We start from the raw sequence: 26,915 nt of genomic DNA on the forward strand, positions 1-26,915 counted from the left end.
CAAAACAAATTAAAACACTGCATGTACATGCTTGTAGAGCATCTGAATTAATTTCACATACACACACACACACACACACACACACACACACACACACACACACACACACACACACACACACACACACACATAAGGCAAGTGGACATTGAAAGGGATGGTACTAGTATAGTCAAGGAGGTTTAAGAGTTGGAGTTCCAACTGTCTGTAATTATTCAAACAATTGTCAGATTTCTATTGATGTACAAAAGAATTTCAAATGTGCATTTGTGCCTTTGATGATCGATGTTTGATGCCGCCGTCTTGCTGAGCAATCTGAAGATTCATTTTGAACGTCAACATAATGTTGGCGGCCCATATTTTGCTTATTTATTTATCAAATGAAATGAAAGCATTTAAAACAAAAGTCAATCCCATCCAGAAATTTGTGCAAAAGTGTAAATCAGAGCTATATCATGTGAAAATGTTAAAAACTGTACCATCCTGGAAAGCTGGTTTTATCACTTTTCCACTTAATTTCCACAAATAAAACTAATATGGAATAATCTTAAAATATAATTCTTTATTGATAGATATATCAGATTAGTGCCCGGGTATGCCAGTTGAGTAATTTTCATCTTTATTTCAGCATTTTTTGCGCAATTTCTATTCACGCATCCTTGTGTCTGTACCACCTACCTTTTATAAGAAGGGATAGCAAAAAGTAATTACCTTCACAAAAATATATCTTCCTTTAAGAAAGTGGTTGGTGATTATTCAATGAGACACGAGTCAATTGTCTTCCTACATATCTGCGTGGCAGATCCTGTTTGGCACATGCTTCAAGTATTTTTGAGCGGCGGCATCGAACATCTAGCAAAGGAAATAAGATGGTTGTGACTCCATTCTCTTGAACCTCCTTGGTATAGTTTTGGTCGAGATGAAGACCCACCTTTTATGCGGATCACTTTGTTTTAATTTGATTTTGGATACCTCAGCCATTTCAAAACTGATTTTCATCAAATAAGCATTGAATTCCTCCTAGATTTGTAAGTTCTTTAATATTTCATAAGTGGTTTATAATCATCTCACAAGCTGACAGCTGAATCCCCATCTCAACCAAAACTAAACCATCCCTATCACTCTAAAGTAAAGGAATACAAATACCACCATGTTATACCCAGACAGCTATTGTTTAATGACAATTTTCATGGCACAGCCTTCAGCAAGTATACATTCAGTCTAAAGCATTAAGATTTTAAAGGGATAATATAGTTTTGGTTGAGACATGGAATTGAGATTTTAACTTTTTTGCGCAATGATTAGAAACCACCTATGAAATCTTAAGGAGCATACAATTCTAAGAGGAATCAAAAGTTGATTTGATCAAAATTGGTTTTGAAATGACTGAGGTATTAAAACACAAGGTAAAACAAAGTGGTTCTCTTTGTTCTTGAATATCTCAGCCATCTCAAAATCCAATTTCAGAAAAAATACACTTGGAATTCTTAGAATTGTATGTTCTTTATGTTTTTTAAAGAATTTTCTCATTATCACACAAAAAAGTTAGAAACATGAAGTCCCATCTCAACCAAAACTATACCATCCCTTTAATTCTTAACTCTACATGTCTCAGTTTGTGAATTGTAATTCTTGTGTAGCCTTTATCAAACTGGTTTCCCTCTTTTTTTGAGGGTTCAGGAATGCTATGCATTAAGGTTTGTTGGTAAAGTGTCTCAATCTACAAACTTACTCTTACATTTTGGCCTCTAAAGAAGAGATGGCATAGTGACCAATCAAGAAACAAGACAATCCTAGATTTTCCTCACAGGAATACAATCGTACACATTGACTAATTGCAGGATCAAATCTAAATAGGTCCCGAAGTGTACATATAGAAATATACTCTCAAAGGTTGTTCAGCATCTTTTGAAAATGAAGAAGGAACAAAATGTTCGTATACAGTTCATTTTGAATGACAACTGTTGAAAAAAACAATTACTCAAAGCAAGCACACAATACAAAATCAAAACAACAACATATAGCTACTGCTACCCCCGTGAATACCAGACAAAGTTTGAAGGTTACATTAAATATACTGCAGAAAAAAAAAGAAAAACAAATCTCACACAATCAAGTAGCAGTTCTTCATATGCACTTTTGTTAGCCAATATCAAGTATGAAATCAGTTACATAAAATTATAGGGTGGTGTTTCTGCTCTTGATTTCATCATGACACAGTATTATTTCTTTACATTCACATTTCTATATTGTGATAGCATAAAACAAACATTTACTCCACATCGTTTTATGAAACCAGAAAAGCACTCAGAGAGCGCGGACCTCCGGCAAGCAGCTCATTTCCCCCCATACATGCATGTTGAAAATTGCCCTTCTTTCTCAGAATAAAGATGCTTCTGTACTCATATGAGCCTATGACACGCTAGCTGCGCCTCAAGCGTGTGCTCAGTACGCATAATTATGCACATCTCAAATACATGCAGCTTGAACTCCGTAGTTTGTGGCCCTATTTGCCATTGATAGTTCTTCAAAAAAATGATTAAGAAAAAAATATCTTGGATTCCGACAGTGGCCCAGATAACTTCAAAATTTTAGATCATCTGTTCCTTGTGTCATTACAGTGTACCAGTTTTTCTGATGAGTTTCATTCGAATCTGTTCTCAACTTTTTGAGTTATTTTTCAAACAGACAGACAAACACAGCAATGCCAGCAAAAACATAACCTCCTTGGCAGAGGTAACAAACCATAATTTGTGCAACTCAAACCCTTGTCTTTGGTTCGACTGGATTGGAAACATACAAGGCTTACTGCATGTACTGCCACAGCTCATTCAAGCTGTGCTGCCATGATTTTGTGATTCCTTCATACTAGAGTTTGTCCATCCATCATAAAATTGTATCCTCCAAAGAAAGGACAAAATCCTGTCCTTCATGGCAAATGACTTCATGACATTGCAAGAAATAATAAATTTATCTAAAGGCATGATGCAGTGCAAAGCAAAATTAAACAAGTTAGTAGTACATAATGTATACTTAAAGTCCCTCGCAGAGCCAACTCATAATCTGGACATATGCCATATAGATTCTATGCTTGGGTTATAAATTCAATATAATACCATCATTTTGTTTGATGGCAATCCTTAATATAAGCCTACCACTGTGGCAGCTTCATGTATTGAACAGCATGTCAAAAAGCTGACGATTTAATGTATTCTTAAAGCAAGTCATGCATAGTGTAACACCGTTGTTAAAAAAAAAATCCAGAAGATTTACCGACTATTCTAATCAAATATCTTCATGCAGTAATATTTCATATTTTTCAATCATGCTGCAGAGAAACTGCAGTGTTCATATATCTATCACTACTTCTTATGTACCTAATTACTAGACACAGTGATCATGCATTAGGAACATCCAATGGCCCAGTATTCCACTCTTTCTCAGTAAAATCCCATACAAGAAATAATCAGGGCATACATTTTAAGTACAGATTCTGACTTGTGACTTCATTTCTTGAGTACCAATGTAATTTACATGAGGAGAAGATGGATGTAATTCCTCTATGCTAAATGATACTGGCTCTGAAGCCACATGAGAAAGATCTACTACAGAATGCTACAAGCTTGAAAAGGTAACAGAAAAAAAAAATGACAGAAAAGGAAATATCAAAGAAAATGTGAAATGCAAAGTGTCCCCAATTCACCATTGACGATTTGTTCACATCTTGCAAACAAAGAAACTGTTTTATCAGGTGACTGAATATTTGCACTTTTCCCTCATTTAAGAAAGGGATACTCAAACATTTTTTTTCCCATCAATAGGTGCAAGCTGACATTGTGAGAAGGTACATACTGCTGAAAAGAGCTGCTTTCTAACAAAGACTTCAAATAAGTGGAAGTCTTGTTGACAAACAAAGACACATTATATCTTTACAGTCTGGTATATTAGTTATCATGCATACATACAATAAGATGAAAACAAAACAAAATTCCCACATGAATTGCTGTATGTTTACTCTGTTATGGATCAGTCATGTGTCTGGAATGAGGCTATGTCCTTTATGGGGTGCACCTCTCTACAAATCGTGGGTAAAGAGTGACATCCCGTATGTGGTGTCGGTTCAACATCCAGGTGAGGAATCTCTCAAGGCCCAGTCCATAGCCTCCATGGGGACAGCTTCCATACTTCCTCTGGTAGAAATATTAGAAATCACATATTACAGAAAGGTTCACTCAGTATAGATTGGAACAATGGCAATATTCTGGTTACTAAAGAACAAATTAACCAATCACACAATTTAACACAGTTCATCGATTAAGAGTCTATAAAAAGTAAAGAAAACAAGTGTGTACATGTATATCTCAAACACTTCCACTTCCACTTTGAACACTCGTAGAGCTAAAGGCGTATTGTGTATAGGGATAGATGCTTACTTCATTGTGGCAATGAAGGCTGAAGAGAAAGCCATATTTATGTGGGATGAACTACATAGGTTGGACTTGTCATCATACATCAGTCCATGATTCAATGTAAACAATTGGTCCTAAAGAGGGAAAAATCTATTTAGGTTGTATCACAATTCATCTACAAAATAGAACAACAAAAATGACTGCAAACTTAGACCAATCACATGGGATATAATGTATAGTAATGATGTGTATAGGCAAAATTGGTTTAGAGCTACTGCTAACTGTTGAGAAAAGTCTCTCAACACACTACTCTAACCAGTGACACGACAACTCACTCAGGGGGCCATGACAAAGGTAGAAGACTCACCTGATCAGTGTACCAGTAGTAAGGGCTGGGGTCAATGCCCTCCCGTTTGTAGCCTTCCATCAGCTGATCATAATCCCAGATCCTCATGGAGCCTCCCACAATCTCACCCACATTAGGGATCAGTAGATCAACCTAGAGGGAAAAATGTCAGGAAGTCTCTCTTTCAGGTACTGCTTTTCTTCTTGTCTCTCCTGCATGATTTTTTGTTTGTTTGTTTTTTTCATTTCATTTCATGTTCTGTGTGTGTGTTTTCTCTCTCTAAACTTGACATTCATCTTACCAACATAGTATATATGACAGGGTGAAAAGGAAAAATGCTAGAGTTTCAAAGTTGGGTGAATGGTATATTTAGTCATATTTTCAGGTACCAATAATCATAGTTTTAACAAACAAACTATTTACTCCTACAAAAAACAACAAGGAAAAGTAGAAATTACGCGGTGCGTAATATATGTCCCCGCCGGAAGTAGCATTTAGTAGCACAATGTACAATATAGGTAAAAAGATCAAGGTCAAAGGTCAAAGAAGTCAAAGGTCAAAATTTTGAAGCCCTCACCTAGTGCCATCACATAAGGCAAACGGAATCGAAATCGGGTTAGAAATGGGGAAGGAGTAGCATTTTGTAGCCAATGTACAATGTAGGTAAAAACTCAAGGTCAAAGGTCAAAGAAATCAAAGGTCATAATTCTGTGTAGAAGTTTTGAAGCCCTCACCTAGTGCCATCACATAAAGCAAACGGAATCGAAATCGGGTTAGAAATGGCGAAGGAGTAGCATTTGGTAGTAATATGTACAATACAGGTCAAAAATCAAGGTCAGAGGTCAAAGAAGTCAAAGGTCAAAATTCTGTGTAGAAGTTTTGAAGCCCTCACCTAGTGCCATCACTTAAAGCAAACGGAATTGAAATCGGGTTACAAATGGCGAAGGAGTAGCATTTTGTAGCAAAATGTACAATATAGGTCAAAAATCAAGGTCAAAGGTCAAAGAAGTCAAAGGTCAAAATTCTGTGTAGAAGTTTTGAAGCCCTCACCTAGTGCCATCACATAAAGCAAACGGAATCGAAATCGGGTTAGAAATGGCGAAGGAGTAGCATTTTGTAGGCAATGTACAATATAGGTCAAAAATCAAGGTCAAAGGTCAAAGAAGTCAAAGGTCAAAATTCTGTGTACAAGTTTTGAAGCCCTCACCTAGTGCCATCATATAAAGCAAACGGAATCAAAATCGGGTTAGAAATGGCGAAGGAGTAGCATTTTGAAGCAAAATGTAGGTCAAAGGTCAAGGTCAAAGGTCACAAGGTTAGAAATGGCGAAGGAGTAGCATTTAGAACATTTTGATCACACACGGACGCACGGACGGACGCACGGACGGACGCACGGACGGACACACGGACACACAGACACACACACGTACGGAGCCCGTTTCATAGTCCCCTGCTCGAACTCGTTCGGCGGGGACAATAAAAACTAGAGAAGTACTCGGAGGAGAGCACAGACCTCCGCCAAGCCAGCAACTCATTTCAAGCAATTTCCCAAAATAGAAGCCTTTTCTTTATGTCACTGCACGGCACCCTGCCCGAGCAGAGCGTGCACTTGAGTGCGCATGCGTAAACCTCCAGCACATACTATGCAGCTTGAACCACAAGTTCGTTGACCTTATATGCCAAAAGATGAAAAATCCTACAAAAATCCATAAAAATTCCTAGATTACTTCCAAAACTGAATGAGGTGTTCCTTGTGTCAATATCGACTTTTTACAAGTTTCATTTTGATTCATACACAACTTTTGGAGCTATTTCGCAAACAGAGCGGGACAAACCAATACCAATGATCATTTTAACCTCCTTCCTTGGCAAAGGTAATAAGAATAAATAAAATCAAGCAATTCTGCATGTTAGCATAATGAAAACAAACTGTACTTCTGAACATGATGTGACTTCCCAGGTGTACTGTATTGAACTTCAATGCTTCAATGTCAGTTAAAGGCAAATAATGCTACAAGGCACTCATAGTGCAAAGGGATTTGCTACTCATCTTTTCACTAACATGATTCATTGCCTTAACCCTAAAAAGACTGGGGGGGGGGGGCCTAAAAGGCCCCCCCCCCCCTCGACATTTCACGCGATTACTCTGCAACACGCATTGCTCTCGCCGCGATACTCTATGACTTTTTTCTTTCAAGTTTCCCGCACATTTTGACACCAAATTTGCGACGCCCGGGGGTACGGTTCTGAAGTTACATAACATTTTGTACATGCATGTGAGGCCGAAAATCGCTCAAAAATGTGATTTTGTGTACAAAGTCAATGCAAATTGAGTTTTTTCACATGGTTCATATAAATATGCTTATTTTTACTCTCAATGGCTAAAATTAATTTGTTTTAGGAGTATTATGCTTCAAAAAGTGTCTGCCACAAATTTTGTACAAAAAAAACAACAAAAACAAAAGGTCGAAAAAACAAGGAAATACATAAGAAATTCATGAAACAATAAAATAAATAAGAAGTTAATTTTGACACCAAATTTTTTTTCAAGTGCATTTGCTAAGAATGCCACAAAGAATAATTAGATAAAAAATGAGCACTTTTAGAGCTTTACTTACTGATTTAGATCAAAGAGTCTGATTTCTCGCATAAATTAGCATAATTAATCAAAATAAAATAAAAGAAGACTATTTTGGAAAATTTAAACAAACGATCTTGTAGATTACATCGCACACTACCATTGTTCAAATTTTCGCGGCGTTCGCGCAATCCACGGCCGAGATCTTAAGGGGGGGCCCTTTAGGCCCCCCCCGTCTTTCGAGCTACCAAAATAGCCCAGTCTTTTTAGGGTTAAACTTACTGATTCTGTGAGACGCTGGTCTTCAGGACAACGTGGCATGTAGAAGGATTTGATGTTGGCTGGGAAGCGACACAGCAGGATTGGCTGCAGGTAGGACAGAATGATAGTAATCAATGTTTGGCTGGCTATGTATTCATAGTATGAGAGATTATCAATTACTTTAAAACAGTTTATAACTAATTAAAAGTCACTGTCATTCTTGATGGCCATTTAAAATGACCAATGGAGAAAGTCATACCCATTTATTCGTCGTAATGCTATATCTTCAGGAAGGCTTTTCAAATACCATGTAAATTAAGCTACACTGTGAACTACATTCACAAACCAGCCATTTACATTGCACATTAAAACACTGATAACTTCTGCATCTCTAACTGGAGGAATATACACATGATATACTATAAATGATAAGGACCCATTGGAGAAGAAATAAGATTGAGAAAAAATAAATTAAAAACTTTCTCACCTCATTGATTTGGTCTGTCATCTTCCTTTCCGGTGCTTCAGGAATATCCTGTGTAAGAGTCACAAAAAGAAAGAAAGATTTACACCATGGGGATGTCAGCAAACAGCATCAAGTTTTCATGAAGAGCAAATGCAGAGAACATGTTCACTTTACTGAATCCAACGAGGAACAACAAAGGTCCCCCACCGTCAAAACCTGTCCTGATATAACCCACGGTCTTTGAACACTCTTTGCATTACATGCAGTCAATAAGCAAAGTACCATAAATTCAAGAATGTAAGTTGGACAAAGGTATTGAAATATCAATCATACAACTTGAATTTCAATTCTACAACTCATGATGTGTACTGAATTCTACAACTATGATAATGGCTAACATCCAATACTGCATGGCAGCATGGGAGTGAATATGCCAAACATGCCAAACTTTGCCTGTCACTACTCTATATGGATGGTTTACTGTATACGCTATAATTTTCGCGTACATAAATTTTCGCGAATTGCCGCTGTCAAACATTTTCGCGAGTGGTTAAATTCGCGATTGGGGGACCAGAGAAAATATGAAGTGGCAAAGAAAGTGTGAATTTTCAACTTACTAGCAAATAAGAATGATACTAGTTATACACTGCATGAAAAAAACTTACCAAACTCTGCGAACTAGAATTCAACATTTTTGAAGTGGTTAAGTCCATCGCGCTAGATTTCTGACGAGTGGTCCCCTTGCGATAATGGATTGGCTCTCTGCAGTATTCGTAAGTAGACGTGGACGTGCTATATGTACGTAAACAAGCTTAGCCAGTATGGTCTGTTCGGTAAGCCGTGACATGGTATACTAATACTGAAATGTTCGTATCATCAATGCAAGGGATTCATTTTGGAAGGTAATATTTTCGTGTGTTGTTAATCTCGCGAATAGCTCCCAACTCGCGAAATTCGCGAAAATAAACCCCCCGCGAAATATATAGTGTATACAGTATCTCCTTTCGTCAAACTTTCCTTTGCATCTAGCTTTAACCTGGTCTCATTTTGTTATACAAATCACCTACTGCCAGTACTCAGCTCATCTTATTAAAGCGGTCCTTGGTGTCAAGGGAAGGCGAGTTATTCAAAAATGTCCTTCTGACTATTTTATGCCATCACCTTTCCAGACTACAGCTGAAATCCACTCTCTCAGCTATCTTTCAACACTACCCATAATGCATCTCACCTCTCCAAACTCGTAGAAGGTTCCATCATCCTTCCTGATGTCATGCTCCTTGAGGTAGACGATGGCATCTGTGTAATCCATTCTCTTGAAGGGACGCTTGGGAGGCTGGAATTCCTGCAATACCATCAAACAAAGTTTACACGATAAATCCCAACATGAATAACAGATTCTTGCAAATGTCACAATGGCATTAATTTGTACTGTTAGTGCATCAATATGTAACATAAAACATCTTTTTAAAACCAAATAACGCAATCACTTCTGAATTGAAACACAAAGAGTAAAGAAACATATATTGCCACAATTAACTCTACTTTTGTCTGTTTTTGGTGCATTTACTTGCAACCACCTCTGCAATGAAAAAAAAAAAGACAAAATATTTGATATACGTACACACAGCAGAGAGACAGGACACAGATTATGAGGACATACAATGTATTGACAGAAAGAGAGAAAAAAGAGAGGAAACTTAGAAGCTAAAATAAAACAAAGAAGCAAACAAGAAGTAGTCCTTACAGGATGCAGTTCCTTGATGAGATCAGCTACAGGTGAAGCCAGGGCACGGTCAACGACATCACAGACCAGATCCTCCAGCCGATCCAGAAGGTCATTGAAGGAAATAAATGGACACTCAGCCTCGATGTGGGTGTACCTTGTGTATGGAAAGATATCAACATCTTTGGAAATTATACAGCCTTAATTCAACTCTGAAAATTATTAGACTTAGACTCTCCTTATGAGCCATATAATAACTTGATGAAGATTCCCTGCTTAATATATCCTACATTTATCAAGAGATATCAGTGTAGTGTATGAATGATGCAATACCCCAGTTTCTACAAGACATAAAATTATCCCTGCATCTTGTTCTTAAGACTTCAAAAAGTACCCGAAACTTCACTAAGAATTTACACATTTTCAACTTGTAAAACAAATTTGTAACTAGTAGTAAAATCCTCAGGGCCTTCTCTGTTGGCAATACAGCTAACTTACTCTGCTAGATGCCTCCTGGTCCTGGACTGCTCTGCCCTGTAGGACTGTGCTATACAGAAGACATCCCCCATGGAGGGTAGGACGGTCTCTAGGTACAGCTGAGAGGACTGCGTCATGAAGGCCTATAAGTGAGGGAGATGGCAGCAGTAAACTTTGTCAGGTTGATCTCTTCTCATAGACACATTAACACCTGCCTTTTTTCAGATTTTAAACAGCAAAATTAAGGCACACAAAGATGGATGTAAATGAGTCATTTGTACTGCTGTGAAAAATGCAGAGCAGAGAATACTAGGGTCAAAAGAATCTCGAGAGAAATAATTCATATCAGGGGCCTGAGGACATTACTGTTCTTCCTGTCATTCTTACTTTGGGAAAAAAATATGAAGGCATCCATTTACTTCTTATTTGTTGTGTAAATTAGATTTCACAAAAGTGCACTCATAAACTGGTTAAGCATTTCCTGAACAAATTCATGTGTAGGCCCTACATATCTTCTTTGGCTCTATGATCTACACAACTCCCTTCGAAAAGTTGCTTAGGTCTACAGAAAGCTAAAAACTTCACCAGTTATTAGGAAACCGTTTGATATGGATTTAAAAATCAAACAAACAACATGTATAGAGGTTGACCAAGGATAATTCATAGAAAATATTTTTAATAAAAAACCTGTCACTCAACTGCCAATCATAAATAACAGTTGTCCACACAGTAGCTGAAAGTAGGCTAGTAAAAGCACAACAAACACTAACCGCCAGCAATTCACTACTGAATAAGCAGTTATTTTCGTGAGGGTTTATTTTTGCAAATTTCGTGAATCACAGTTGGACCGTGAATTTAACAACACACGAAAATGTCACTATTCGCTAAGGTAATAGTGCGCTTATAAAGGCCTCTGTGTCAATACGCGAAAACAAGATATCGCGAAAACGACTGTGACCTCCTCATACGGGAAAATATCTGTACGCGAAAATAACAGCGTATACAGTATTACAGGCTGCACCCACAGGTATATGCAACACATAAATCTAGAATGATAGCATAGATTCTTAGGGAAACAAACCTCTTCTCCAAAGAAGTTCAGCTTAAAGAGTGTTGCACCACCCTCAACTTGTGTTTGCACCATTGTTGGTGGTGTCACCTAGGTAACGAGAGAAAGGGAGAGAGAATTACAATCAAGGCTTGGAATGGCTTTACTTCAGTGATGTGATTTAAGATGAATGCAGGCAATCAAATTCATCCAAAACCAGAAGAAAATGAATCAAATGACAAGACAGTGCCACAAATTCAACGTATCAGTATACATTTTACAAGAACTTTAATATGGACAATACATGCAAAAGATCATCTACTGATGGGTTGATGATAGCGAGTTTACCTGCATGGATGATGTACACTCAAATATCAGGAATACTAAAAATCATATCTACTGGTTAAAACTGCAAAAATACCAGCAGTTTATTACGTCTATTAAGAACATTCCTTGAACAAGACCGGATGGTTGTGTAGCATTCACAATGGTTGGGTTATCAAGCATTACATTCTCAGCATTTCTCAATCTAAATGAGTCAATGCAGGGGGTAAGTACAGCCTGCAAAGAAACACTGTACATTGATATACTTCAAGTCTAGGGATACTGTGATATATGTTGCAGTGTGGCCAAAAAATAGGATTTTAAAAAAAAAATGTTCAGTGTCTACTCACCTCACAGTAGCCATTGGACTGGTAGTGATCTCTGAAGCTAGAGCAGGAGGGAAGACAAACAGAGATTTAATCTCTGAGCAGTCATTTTATTGATGACATAAACATAGAAACAGGTTTATTACCCTAAAAGGACCAGGGGGTGGAATCCGTCCACCTCAACGTTTAGCGCTATAATTCCGTAATGTCAGAAGGCCACATCATGAGGCTTCTTGACCTTCTTTGTTCGTCTCAAGCAATTCTTTAGACCAAATTTGCAACATTTGCGCGTACTTTTGTGAAACCACAACCATTTTCTTAACGGCATGTCACCCCAAAACGAGCACAGTTTTGTGATTTTGTGTACGTTTCCTATGGAAAACAGTCCTCTGTCTTCGGTTTTAGCATAGCCAAAAAAGGCCGGCCTGATTAGGGTTAACCCTAAAAAGACTGGGCTATTTTGGTAGCTCGAAAGACTGGGGGGGGGGGGGGGGGGGCCTAAAGGGCCCCCCCTTAAGATCTCGGCCGTGGATCGCGCGATCGCCGCGGAAATTTGCACAATGGTAGTGTGCGATGTAATCTACAAGATCATATATTTAGATTTTCCAAAATAGTCTTCTTTTATTTTATTTTGATTAATTATGCTAATTTATGTGAGAAATCAGACTTTTTTATCTAAATCAGTAAATAAAGCTCCAAAAGTGCTCATTTTTGGTCTAGATATTCTTTGTAGCATTCTTAGCAAATGTACTTGAAAAAAAATTCGGTATCAAAATTAATTTCTTATTTATTCTATTGTTTTATGAATTTCTTATGTATTTCTTTGTTTTTTCGACCTTTGGTTTTTGTTGTTTTTTTCAGCAAAATTTGTGGCAGACCCTTTTTGAAGCATAATACTACTAAAACAAATTGATTTTAGCCATTGAGAGTAAAAATAAGCATATTTATATGAACCATGTGATAAAACTCAATTTGTATTGACTTTGTACACAAAATCACATTTTTGAGCCATTTTCGGTCTCACGTGCATGTACAAAAAGTTATGTAACTTCAGAACCGTACCCCCGGGCGTCACAAATTTGGTGTCAAAATGTGCGGGAAACTCGAAAGAAAAAGGTCACAGAGCATCGCGGCGAGAGCATTGCGTGTTGCTGAGTAATCGCGCGAAATGTCGAGGGGGGGGGGCCTTTTAGGCCCCCCCCCCCCCCCCCAGTCTTTTTAGGGTTAAGGTAAAGAGTGGTTAATTGGTGGGGACTGCTTAACAACTTTAAACAGTTAAAACAAGACTGCATGTTCTGGTCTTTTAACTCCCTATGTGCCAAAATGTGAACCCCCAGTGTGCAAAATTATTTGGAGACTACAATGTAGTCATGCTGTGGGAAAACATTCTGTTTTTCAAATCAATGTAACTTTTATAGATTTTTGTCACACTAGACATGTAAGAAGCAATGTTGAAGAGAAAATGCCATGCCTTGTTCTCGATGTAAATTGTGTGACAAATCTATGATTGCTTGTCTTTCAAATAACCACTGGCTGCACTATTGTAGAGGCATGACTTTTGCACACAAAACAGTGACAGAAACTTAGAATTTACTTGTAGATCCAGTAGGGAACACCCCTTTATAGTCAATCACCACATAAAATACATGCTACAGGTGGCTGGAATAGAAGTAAAAGAAACAGTTTCATTGTACTGCATTGGTCATTTATCAATCAACTTGGGTGGGTTTGTGCGTTTGAGCAAAATATCCAAAGTTAGCACGCCGTCGACTGAATCGGGCATGCGAACGTGGCACATAAAGAGTTAATAGGGACAAGACCACAAAACCAATATAAAAAATTTATGGTTCAAAATACATTCTCAGTTTTCCCAGTTTTTATGATCACTGTCCATTCTTAATCCTGGTGCTCAGTTGGTTGGTTTTCTGGTTGCAACATGACATACAACCAGCAAAAACACCAGCAATGAAAAATAAAGTATGTTTGTACAAAGCTCTTATAGTACTTACCACTGAGTCACCACAGATCGTATGCGCATGATTTTTGACAGCTGCAAAAAGATCACAAGATACAATTAAAATTTTTGTGGATGCTCAATAAAAGATTGTGCTGCATGATTTTTGGACCAGTGCATTTTTCTTTTTCTTTACAAAGAAAAAAGAAAGAAAGAGAATTTGGACCATCACTCTTAACCATTAGAACATAAGTTCATTTCTTTGTATTAGCAATAACCTTATGCAGCATACGAACTTCTTCATGTGATGAACTGCCGATATATTCCAAACGAATGCTTCTGTTAGGAGTACTTGGTATCTAACAGGTAGACTCCATTGACTTGGTTCAAGTCAGAAAACAAAGTGTGTAACCAGCTTTCTAAATCATTCTAAACTTTACTGGGTGTCACTACCGACACACCTGTTAACCTTAGAGATCATCAAGTAGAAACAAATGAAATCAAATTTGTAAAATTAAAAATTTTCAGGAGTCAGGTGACGTCATTGACAGGTGTTCATAAAGAGGAATACAAGGTTGGGCGAGGAATCCTTGGAAGAGGTACTTACATGCTCTCCTCTCAGCATCATGTGCCGCTGGTCAAGCTGGACATCCACATGAGACTCCTGAGTGACCACACATCAGACATCAAAATCAGCATCAACTTTTATCAGTGCAATATAGATTGACAAATTGGCCTCAAATGGCATGACTGGTCAGTGACTCTTTACTTCAATGAAGGGCAATTTGTCAATCAATTAAAATACAAACAACTTGACACAAGAATTCATTAATCTGAATTTCATCATGCTGGCTAATCTCTCAGATACTCAAGATATACATTCATCACAAACCAATCATCAATTTGCTCAAAGATGCTCACTGAGACCTCAGTGCTGATAACCTTTATCAATGCTGTCTCAGTTTAAATACTGATATACATTCAATATATCAGAGTATCACATTAAATGTACTGTATGTCCACTGACTGATGCTACTTCCTAGTCACTACAAACTGTCAGCCAAATGGAAGACATCAAATTCCTTCCAAAAATTGTCTTGATTAGTCTCCAAATTGTCTCGCAACAATGAGCCCATCTCGCCTAGGTCTTATGATTACCTTCATGATCTAAGGGATAATATCATCTTGGAAAGACAGCATTGCTGTGACAAGATATTAATGTTTTAGGTGCTAATGTTTTAAATTTGCCGCATTACTACAAGTATATCAGATAAACACAAAGTAACCATCACTATTTTTTATTACATTATGACAGCTTTCAATGTTCCAGACTCTCAACACTGAAATGATCCGTATCCTTTCCACTTTGTTCTCACTTACCCACCATAGAAAAGCTGTATACATAAGTTTGTCAGCATGCAATAAAAAAACTGACCTCATTGACCAGGTTATCTGCCCCTCCAGCCGGTGCAGCACTGACCAGTGTCCAGTAGTCCACAATCAACTCATGTCCACCAGGGGCCTGAAAAGAGAAGCAAGCAAGCATGCACCCTTTAATAGCATCATGGAATCTACCTCAGAGAATTCACTCCAGATGAAAAGGTGGGGAGTTGGTTCATCAATATTTGTTAAGGCACAGGGAAACATCACGAAGGTATAGTGAGAGAGTTAGCAAAGGAAGACAGACAGACGGACAGTGAGAGAGGAGGATGAACAGAAAAAACAGCCAGGGAAGCAGACAGAGATTGCCAATACAGCCGGACAGTGAGAGGCAGCAAAGACAGATGGACAAACAGACGACACAGATTGACAATTGACAAAGACAGACAGACAGACAGACAGACATACAGACAGGGAGAAAGATAGCAGAGGGAGACAGACAGACAGACAGCACAAGAAATAAGAGAGGAAGGTAACAGACAGATCGACAGACAGACAAATGATGAGAGAGACAGCAAGGAAGTAGCATGGAGACACACAATGTCAGAGAGTGACTTACACTCTTTCCTTCAGGGACCACCTGGAGAACTCCATACAATGTCACAGTGCTCTCTGTAGACAGGATCAGAGCTTCATATGTCTGGCACTGTGAGAGATAGAAATAAACTTAAACACAATGGTAATTTGTACAATCATTTTTCCTAACCCCTCAGGGGTTAAGGCACGCCTTGGCAAGTAAAATATGTACTATGTGGTTATTCATACCATGTGATATGTATTTATTGTAGTTTTCTTACCAGGAATGAAGCATTTGAGGTCTCACATAGAGTTTGTTTCTCTTGAGCAAGTCTTTATGATGGATGGTAGGGATGTCAAATTTTCAACTGATATGGTAACTTTCTGAAATCATTGCTCAAACAGAAAAAGAGCAAAAAAGCTGATTGTCTGCCTTTCATAACAAGTCACAGTCTCAGTGCTAAGTTCCAGGGTCACATTGTGTAAAACAGTCTACGAAAGTCACAGCTCTTAATAATTGTAGTTTTCTCATTAGCAGCTGGGCAACATCCAATCAATTCCGAGTATTTTGCTTGTCGTTATGGTAACCATTACCATTTAGTACTTTCAAAGAATTCATATCTCTGCATGACACTTGGACACTGATCTGTGCAATGATGAAGGAATGAGTGCTTGTAAAGACAAGATTAACTAGAAATATCACTTAAGGTGATTAATACCCCCGCCCCGTGACGACAGTCTTACCCAAGGAATGATCTTTCCTTGATCTTCTGCCATTTAAATGCCGTTACCATGGCAACGCAGCTTCCGACACGTCCGAAAAACATGTCTTGCACATCTTCCCACCAAGACTATTGTGTGTGCCACATTTCATAAGCTTTTGTCAAAAACTGAGGAAGTAGTTCAATCCACAAGATCTTTCCTTGATCTTCCACCATTAATATGCTGTTACCATGGCAACGCAGCTTCCGACACATCCAAAAAATATGTCTTGCACATCTTCCCACCAAGACCAATGTGTGTGCCACATTTCATAAGCTTTGGTCAAAAAACTGAGGAAGTAGTTAAATCCGCAAGATCTTTCCTTGATCTTCTGCCATTAATATGCCGTTACCATGGCAACGTACTTTCGGGTACTGTCAAAAAATGCATCTTGCACATCTACAACCAAAGGCACACATCTGTACCAAGTTTCATGGAAATTGGGCAAAAACTGAGGAAGTAGTTTGCAACACAAAATTTTCCATCATTTTGGCTCATAATATGTGAGCTGTTACCATGGCAACATACTTTTTGTCACTGTCAAGAAATGTGTCATGCTGACCTATATCCTAAGACAAACATTCAATATGAATTCCATGAGAATTGGAAGACCACTGATGAAGCAGTTTTGCCATGAAGCATTTTGCCCTATATTTTACCAATAACATGCCGTTACCATGGCAATGCACTTTTTGCCACTGCGGAAATATGTGTCTTGCACATTAACATATTCAGATGAACATCTGTACCTAATTTCATAAAAATTGATCAAAAACTGTGGGAGGAGTTCGCGACGCAAGATTTGTACCCATTTTTGCCCATACTAGTAATATGCCGTTACCATGGCAACGTACTTTTGGGTACTGTCAAAAAATACGTCTTGCACATCTACAACCCAAGGTACACATCTGTGCCAAGTTTTATGGGAATCGGTTGAAAACTGAGGAAGTAGTTCGCGACGCAAGATTTGCAACGGACCGACCGCCCGACCGACCGCCCGACTGACCGTCCGCTGATTCCTATATACCCCCTTCAAACTTCGTTTGGCGGGGGTATAACTAGCAGACAGTGAGAGAAAAGAAAAAGCATCACTGGAAATACCACATGTCCTGTAACAAGTTTCATGGTGATTGAATTATTGATCTGTACAAGATAGGTGTAGTTTCTAGATGACAAATTACCCCTTAATTACTTTTATTAAGACTACTGTATACGCCATATATTTCGCGAGTCTAAATTGTCGCGAATCGGGAATCCCTGACAATTTCGCGAGTGGTTAAATTCGCGATCGTGGAATCCTGTGCTGTACGGAGAAATGTACACGCGTATGTCACATCCACATCAGGATCTGAGTCAATATTTTCGCAAGTCTTTAAATCTGCGAATATCACCTGACTCGCAAAATTCGCGAAAATAAAAACTTCGCAAAATATTCGGCCTATACAGTATTCAGATATCCTTATGCATTTGAGCTTGGAATAACTGAGGCAAAACAGCTAAAACTAGAGAGGGGCCGTCAAAGGCGGCAGACCCACGCCTAAGTACAAAGTCGGGGTAAACATAATGTGCATTCGGTCATCTACCAGAATTCGGCCACTTAATTGCCAGTGTGCTTCATCACCAGCCAGTGAGTTCTACCAAAGATCTTACACTGAAGTGTACGATCTTTGGTTCTACAGTCACATCACACGCAAATCACATCATTACACATATGGTATTAACACTCATTCACGTACAGGAAAGTCCTTAAGTCTCCTCCAAAAATCCATCGAAAATCCCAAATTCCACCGTCAAAAGTGCAGAATCGGAACTTTTCCAAGCGCGCACGAATTAAGTCCAGTTTTAAGACTAAGAGTATTGTCTACGCGACGGGTCGCCGAAAAAAGCGCTAAAAATCGAGAAATACGCCGTTTTCTTGCGGGATATTTTGATTATAGCAAGCCGAGAGTGTGATGATATCAAAGGTCGTATGAGTGTACGATCTTTGATGGTATCCACAAAAGCGCAAAAGAAAAACAAAATTTACGTACCCCCTAGGCAATTACCCCTATGATTAGTGTCTACGGGAATTATTCAATGCAAGGGTTGAATGCAAATGTCTACTGGACCAGTATTCGGCCACCAACGAGCGCCGCAACGTCCCCGGTGCAATTTTGCACCAACAGTGTAGAGCGCGATGCATTTTCAGCGGCCTTGCACACGCATTGACATTGAGCACGCATATCGTGCAGTGTGACTGCGACCGAGCAAAATGCTCCTCCAACGAAAAAAACAACCAATGTTAATTTGAACTAGAAATGTCGCTTTGGCGACTGGTATGCCTCCGCCATAATGCATGATTTTCCCAATAGGTCTAGATAGTACATGTGGACACTGTGTGATTACATTTTCACAAAATTGGCAAAATATTGGAATGACAAGTTTGTCACAAATGTGTTGAATGTTCACCTTCCTTGACGTAGGTTTAATTGGATGAATAGGAGAGCATGTATCTAGGGATTTAAGGACTTTAACTGACTTTGACCCATTCATACATTTAGGCATTGAGTAATTTTCAAGGTACAGGTGTGGAGAAAAAGTGCAATTTCTGAATTGAATAGTAAATTGTTACCATTTTCATCTGGCCCTTGACCCTAAAATTCATAAGATAATTACTTTCAGGTAGAACATGCATAATATGTACTAAGTTTCAAGGTAACTTGAGCCACTTCCGAGATATGGAGGAAAAAGTTAGTTCAGCACTTTCACTTGATCTTTGACCTTTTTACCTTTGAGGCAAAAAGAGAAAAAAAAAAATCTTTCCAGAGAATTTCTATTAGGTTACACATGCATACACCAAGTGTAAAAAAATAACCCTGCTGGCATTGCATAAATATGAGGGTAATAGTAAAATTTTGAAGTCTTGCACTTGACCTTTGACCCCTGACCTTTGACCCCATGAACCCTACATTCTCTAGATAATCACTTCCAGTCAGTACATGTATATACTATGTTCAATGAAGATACCTTGAACAATTTTCCAAGGTACAGAGAAAAAAAAGAAGTTTTAATATTTTTACTTGACCTTTTAACCTTTGACCTTTGACCTCATGACCCAAACTTTCACCAGAGAATCTTAATTGGGTAATAATTACATGTATACACTAAGTTTCAAGAAAATATCTTCAGGCATTCAATAGATATGGTGGAAATAGTGAAATTTTATGTATTTGACCCTGACCTTTTGACCTTTGACCTTTGACCTCATGACCCAAACTTTCACCAGAGAATCTTAATTGGGTAATACATGTATACACAAAGTTTCAAGAAAATATCTTCAGGCATTCAATAGATATGGTGGAAATAGTGAAATTTTATGTATTTGACCTTGACCTTTTGACCTTTGACCTTGAGCATGTGCACCCAAAAGTTGATAGGCACAACTTCACCCCCTAATACACATACATGCCAAGTTTCATTAGGATACCTCAACAGGTTTCGATAGTTACCTTGTCCACAAAATTCATTACGGACGGACGGAAGGACGGACGGACGGACAGACGGAAGGACGGACGGACGGACGGACGGAAGGACGGACGGACGGACGGACGGACAACCCGAAAACATAATGCCTCCGGCACCACTTCGTGGCGGAGGCATAAAAATCATCAAAATACGGGCCAGTTTGTGATGACGGAGAACGAACTTTCATAAATCTAGAAGGACATAGTCCCTCAAATAGGCCTAAGCGTAAATTTCGGAATTCTTACGAACATTTGAGCAGCGAAATCGGATCGTTTGGGAGTTTATGTTTTCGTATGGTAGCGGAAAATCGCAAAGTGAGAAACGGGAAATTTTCGGAGTGGTCACTATACCATGGGGTCAAAACTTCAAGGTCACACAGAATTTGCAAGGGTCAACCGATTATCACCAAAATCTAATCGATTCTTTCCTGCCATTATCCAAACATCCCCATAACATTTCGTGCAAATCCGTTTACCCGTTCTCTTGTTATCTTGTACACAAACAAACAAACAAACAAACAAACAAACAAACAAACATACGGAACCCTTTACATAACCGCCTGCCGATTTTCATCGGCGTGGGTAAAAAGAAAAACAAAATTTACGTACCCCCTGGGCAATTACCCCCCTACGGCAATTATTCAATGCAAGGGTTGAATGCAAATATCTACTGCACCAGTATTCGGTCACCAACGAGCGCCGCAACGTCCGTGATGCAATTTTGCGCCAACAGGGTAGAGCGCGATGCATTTTCACCGGCCTTGAACACGCATTGACAATGAGTGCGCATATCGTGCAGTGTGACTGGGACCGAGCAAAATTATGTCATGATTGAGGAATGCTCCTCCAACAACAAAAAAAAAAAAAGAATCAATGTTAATTTGAAAAATCACCAAATACGGGACAGTTTGTGACGATGGAGAGCGAACCCCGAACTTTCATAAATCAAGAAGGACATAGTTCCTCAAATAAACGTAAATTTCGAAATTCTTACGAATGGTGTTGAGCAGCGAAGTTGGATCGTCTTACGAACAGAGTTGCATGCAGCGAAGTCGGATCGTTTGGGAGATACGCTTTTGTATATGGCGCGCCGATCGACCAACAACACTGTTTATCGGCGATAAACACTGTTTATCGAGCGATAAACTCTGTTTATCAAGATGAAGCTCTGTTTATCACACCTTTATCAACTGATAAACAGAATTTTTCTCGATAAACACCGTTTATCGGCGGTCGATAAACAGTGTTTATCACAAAAAAACTCTGTTTATCGGTCGATCGATAAACATAGTTTTTCCTCCATAAACACTGTTTATCACTTGGTCGATAAACATAGTTTTTCTCGATAAACACTTTATCACTTGGTCGATAAACACTGTTTATCACTTGATAAACAGTGTTTTTCGTTCGATAAACACTGTTTATCGCCGATAAACAGTGTTTTTTCAGTGTTTATCGCCGATAAACAGTGTTTTTCGGCGATGAACAGTTAATCGGCATTGTTGGTCAAATGGCGCGCCATATTTGTATGGTAGCGGAAAATCGCAAAGAAACGGAAAATGTTCGGAGTGGTCACTATACCATGGGGTCAAAACTTCAAGGTCACACAGAATTTGCAAGGGTCAACCGATTATCACCAAAATCTAATCGATTCTTTCCTGTCATTATCCAAACATTCCCTGAACATTTCGTGCAAATCCGTTTACCCGTTCTCTTGTTATCTTGTACACAAACAAACAAACAAACAAACAAACATACAAACAAACAAAAAAACAAACAAACAAACAAACAAACAAACAAACAAACAAACATACGGAACCCTTTACATAACCCCCTGCCGATTACATCGGCGTTGGTAATTAGATAGTCTCTGAGCACATATCATATCCATTACTTACCAACTTATCATTGAGCACACACTGTAGGAATCCTGTCCCATCTCTGAGTACAATGAACATCAGAGTCTTCCCTGAAAGTCACAAAATACGGACAAAGTTTGCATTCAGTGACATTAGGAGATCATAATCAAAAAGCAGCTTTACACATGAATTGTTTCAATAAAATGATTTTATGAACAATACATAAGAAGCTGTCAAATATAACACAGACCTCTTCCTTTGCCATACATTTCTATTTCAGATCTTTCTGAGATTAATAATCTCAGCATTATGTCCAAGCACTAGAATGCTGAATTATAGGCTTTGAATCAAAATAGCATGGAAACCACCTCAATTCAACCAATACATTTGATTGTCAAATGTAGTGACATAATTACTTTCATCCATATTTCATTTAGTTTTGTGTACGAAGTATTCCATAAAAAGAGCATTCCTCATTATATTGATGGCCAGAGGGTCTTCTACAGCAATTCAAGGAGTAAATAAATGACTAGCAAGTAGCATAAACATAAACTAGAGAGGGGCCGTCAAAGGCGGCAGACCCACGCCTAAGTACAAAGTCGGGGTAAACATAATGTGCATTCGGTCATCTACCAGAATTCGGTCACTTAATTGCCAGTGTGCTTTATCACCAGCCAGTGAGTTCTACCAAAGATCGTACACTGAAGTGTACGATCTTTGGTTCTACAGTCACATCACACGCAAATCACATCATTACACATACGCTATTAACACTCATTCACGTACAGGAAAGTCCTTAAGTCTCCTCCAAAAATCCATCGAAAATCCCAAATTCCACCGTCAAAAGTGCAGAATCGGAACTTTTCCAAGCGCACGGGAATTAAGCCCAATTTTAAGAGTATTGTCTACGCAACGGGTCGCGGAAAAAGCGCTAAAAATCGAGAAATACGCCGTTTTCTTGCGGCATATTTTGATTATACAATGTAGCAAGCCGAGAGTGTGATGATATCAAAGGTCGTATGAGTGTACGATCTTTGATTGTATCCACAAAAGCGCAAAAGAAAAACAAAATTTACGTACCCCCTAGGCAATTACCCCTATGATTAGTGTCTACGGGAATTATTCAATGCAAGGGTTGAATGCAAATGTCTACTGGACCAGTATTCGGCCACCAACGAGCGCCGCAACGTCCCCGGTGCAATTTTGCACCAACAGTGTAGAGCACGATGCATTTTCAGCGGCCTTGCACACGCATTGACATTGAGCACGCATATCGTGCAGTGTGACTGCGACCGAGCAAAATGCTCCTCCAACGAAAAAAACAACCAATGTTAATTTGAAAAATCATCAAAATACGGGCCAGTTTGTGATGACGGAGAACGAACTTTCATAAATCGAGAAGGACATAGTCCCTCAAATAGGCCTAAACGTAAATTTCGAAATTCTTACGAACATTTGAGCAGCGAAGTCGGATCGTTGGGGAGTTTATGTTTTCGTATGGTAGCGGAAAATCGCAAAGTGAGAAACGGGAAATTTTCGGAATGGTCACTATACCATGGGGTCAAAACTTCAAGGTCACACAGAATTTGCAAGGGTCAACCCATTATCACCAAAATCTAATCGATTCTTTCCTGCCATTATCCAAACATCCCCATAACATTTCGTGCAAATCCGTTTACCCGTTGCAAGGGTTGAATGCAAGGGTTGAATGCAAATATCTACTGCACCAGTATTCGGTCACCAACGAGCACCGCAACGTCCGCGATGCAATTTTGCGCCAACATGGTAGAGCGCGATGCATTTTCACCGGCCTTGAACACGCATTGACAATGAGTGCGCATATCGTGCAGTGTGACTGGGACCGAGCAAAACAAACAAAAAAAGAATCAATGAAAAATCACCAAATACGGGACAGTTTGTGACGACGGAGAGCGAACCCCGAACTTTCATAAATCAAGAAGGACATAGTTCCTCAAATAAACGTAAATTTCGAAATTCTTACGAATGGTGTTGAGCAGCGAAGTTGGATCGTCTTACGAACAGAGTTGCATGCAGCGAAGTCGGATCGTTTGGGAGATACGCTTTTGTATATGGCGCGCCGATCGACCAACAACACTGTTTATCGGCGATAAACACTGTTTATCGAGCGATAAACTCTGTTTATCGAGCGATAAACTCTGTTTAAAAAATCAAGATGAAGCTCTGTTTATCACACCTTTATCAACTGATAAACAGAATTTTTCTCGATAAACACCGTTTATCGGCGGTCGATAAACACTGTTTATCACAAAAAAACTCTGTTTATCGGTCGATCGATAAACATAGTTTTTCCTCGATAAACACTGTTTATCACTTGGTCGATAAACATAGTTTTTCTCGATAAACACTGTTTATCACTTGATAAACAGTGTTTTTCGTTCGATAAACAGTGTTTTTTCAGTGTTTATCGCCGATAAACAGTGTTTTTCGGCGATGAACAGTTAATCGGCATTATTGATCAAATGGCGCGCCATATTTGTATGGTAGCGGAAAATCGCAAAGAAACGGAAAATGTTCGGAGTGGTCACTATACCATGGGGTCAAAACTTCAAGGTCACACAGAATTTGCAAGGGTCAACCAATTATCACCAAAATCTAATCGATTCTTTCCTGTCATTATCCAAACATTCCCTGAACATTTCGTGCAAATCCGTTTACCCGTTCTCTTGTTATCTTGTACACAAACAAACAAACAAACAAACAAACAAACATACAAACAAACAAACAAACAAACAAACAAACAAACAAACAAACAAACATACGGAACCCTTCACATAACCCCCTGCCGATTACATCGGCGTGGGTAAAGAAAGCAGACCAGCAAGAGATAAGATTCACAAAGTGAACATAGGCATGGCATTGGAGATAATACCTCCATTACATGACGTACCTCCACTATCAAATAAAGAGATTGCAGACATTTATGAAGAATAGAACAGAGAGAGAGAGATGTAAGGTGAGAGAGATAGGATTGGAAAATGAGAAAGATAAAGATATGAATCAAGAGAACAAAAGAGTGAGAGAAAAACATGACAGAGTTCCTATTTTGATCAAAAAGCAAAGATTTTAAAACACATGAAAATAATCTTGAAATCTCATTCACTGATGTTACCTTGTCGCCTCAGTCTGTGGACCCACGCAGAGACTTTGATGCGAGTTCCCCTGTGGGCTGCAGCATCCCTTATCTTGATCTGGACAAGAAATACGGAGAAATACATCACAGAAAAAAAAAAACCCAAATAAACTGATATTTTTCTTTTTTGATCATTCTGATCAATCCATTGGGTGTCATGAGTGAAATGTCCATAAAGATACGCAGTACAAAGGCCCTTGTCTACTTAACTGCAGAATACTGCTCATCTTCATGGGTCAACAGCTGCCACACGGAACAGGTTGACACAGTCCTGAATTCGGCAATGTGAATAACCTCAGGTACACTCAAGTCCACCCTTCTTCACTGGCTGACTGGCACCAATACTGGTCTGATGCTATCTCCAACCAGGGAGGTGGCTCCCACCTCCCTCCTCCAACACAACTCATGTTATGTGCAACCAGGGAGGTAGGCCCACCTCCCTGGTGCAACACCATCACTGACCCAATAGCAAAGCCAGAAGGATTCAACCTCATTTGCAAATAGTGGCTCACATTACAAAGCATCCGAACAGATCATGGATAGACTCATGGTAAATTTTCTTTGTGTAAACAAAATGAAAGAATACATGCATTAGGAACACTAGACAGCAAGAACAATTGGTCAATGGTGACTTATTGATTCGGTGCACAATATATAACTGATGCAGGGGGCAAAATCGAATCTATTAGGTGTTTTGATGAAATTGCATTTTATAGCAGAAATATGTTGCATGATTTTGTGTCTTACACATCCGATGGATGGAAAAACTTATTATATTATAATCAAATTGATGTAGTGGCAATGCAACACACTGTAAGGGCATATTCACTGGTAATGTTCACACTTGGTACATTATGCCCCACTTAATATCACAATACCATCACGTGTACACTGCAATGCCGCATGGCTATCACAATTGTGTATTATTGTACGAAAAGAAAGTCCCGAAATCTAACCAACAGGAATGGCAGCTAGAATGAAAGAGAGGGCCTGAAACACATCCACATGAAGTTACTTTGTACACAAAAGAGCTTTTAACTACCAGGACTGAATTCAGGCTTTTGCCTGAAAACTGGCATCCCTGTAACTAAGCCGGCTACGTACCAACTTGGCTGCTGGCAAACTTGCATCCTCCTCGATCGTTATCTTCTTTGCTTCCTCAAGGTTCTTCTGTCTTTTCTCTGCATCTTCAGCCTCCACAAAACATAAAAACAAAGGAAAAAAGAAAAAAGAAGTTGAAACAATATACTTATGTTACAAATTCTAATCATAATGTTGGCACTCTTTCCATAAATTTTTTAAAATACAAGAGGCTGTGACTCTTTGACCAAAATGTACTTAAACTATTGCTTTCCCTTTGGTACGGTATCACAACGAATACATCTTCATTTGTACTGGATCACCATAAAATACATATTAGTTAGATCATTATCATTAATTGAAAGACCTTGTACATCATACTCATATTATATAAAACATAAGACTATATCCATTTTGTCTGAAAAACAGTAAGATCTTAATTTCAATTATGCTTGTACTTGTATTTTTCATACTTTCTTGATTTTTTTAATTTCTTGATTTATTTTTTCAGCACATCACATTTTTCTTCTTCCTATGCTACTGATAATTTGTTGCAGCTGATTATCAGTACCATAGGAAGAAAAAAAAAATTATCTAACTACATAAATGTATTGCAAAATTTGTATTACCAAAAAGTTAAGAGAGCTAGTATTTCAATGAATAAACAATACAAT

The 26,915-nt window shown here is 38.7% G+C and overlaps 1 protein-coding gene across 1 annotated transcript in view; it reads right to left on the reverse strand.

The window, feature by feature from the left end:
* Nucleotides 1-664: 664 nt before the first annotated feature.
* LOC140230404 (asparagine--tRNA ligase, cytoplasmic-like) overlaps nt 665-26,915 on the reverse strand; it is a 32,849-nt gene continuing 6,598 nt past the window's right edge. The window contains exons 5-20 of the mRNA XM_072310551.1: nt 26,266-26,355; nt 25,141-25,219; nt 22,029-22,099; nt 15,909-15,995; nt 15,345-15,431; nt 14,517-14,573; nt 13,965-14,005; nt 11,980-12,016; nt 11,339-11,416; nt 10,279-10,400; nt 9,802-9,937; nt 9,286-9,399; nt 8,079-8,126; nt 7,613-7,696; nt 4,774-4,905; nt 665-4,187 (exon numbers count right to left, since the gene is read on the reverse strand). Coding sequence (XP_072166652.1) covers nt 4,056-4,187; nt 4,774-4,905; nt 7,613-7,696; nt 8,079-8,126; nt 9,286-9,399; nt 9,802-9,937; nt 10,279-10,400; nt 11,339-11,416; nt 11,980-12,016; nt 13,965-14,005; nt 14,517-14,573; nt 15,345-15,431; nt 15,909-15,995; nt 22,029-22,099; nt 25,141-25,219; nt 26,266-26,355 — 1,395 coding nt within the window. The 3' untranslated portion in view covers nt 665-4,055. The remainder of the gene's footprint in view (nt 4,188-4,773; nt 4,906-7,612; nt 7,697-8,078; nt 8,127-9,285; nt 9,400-9,801; nt 9,938-10,278; nt 10,401-11,338; nt 11,417-11,979; nt 12,017-13,964; nt 14,006-14,516; nt 14,574-15,344; nt 15,432-15,908; nt 15,996-22,028; nt 22,100-25,140; nt 25,220-26,265; nt 26,356-26,915) is intronic.

The sequence above is a fragment of the Diadema setosum genome, chromosome 7, assembly GCF_964275005.1.
Source record: "Diadema setosum chromosome 7, eeDiaSeto1, whole genome shotgun sequence".
Taxonomy (NCBI): domain Eukaryota; kingdom Metazoa; phylum Echinodermata; class Echinoidea; order Diadematoida; family Diadematidae; genus Diadema; species Diadema setosum.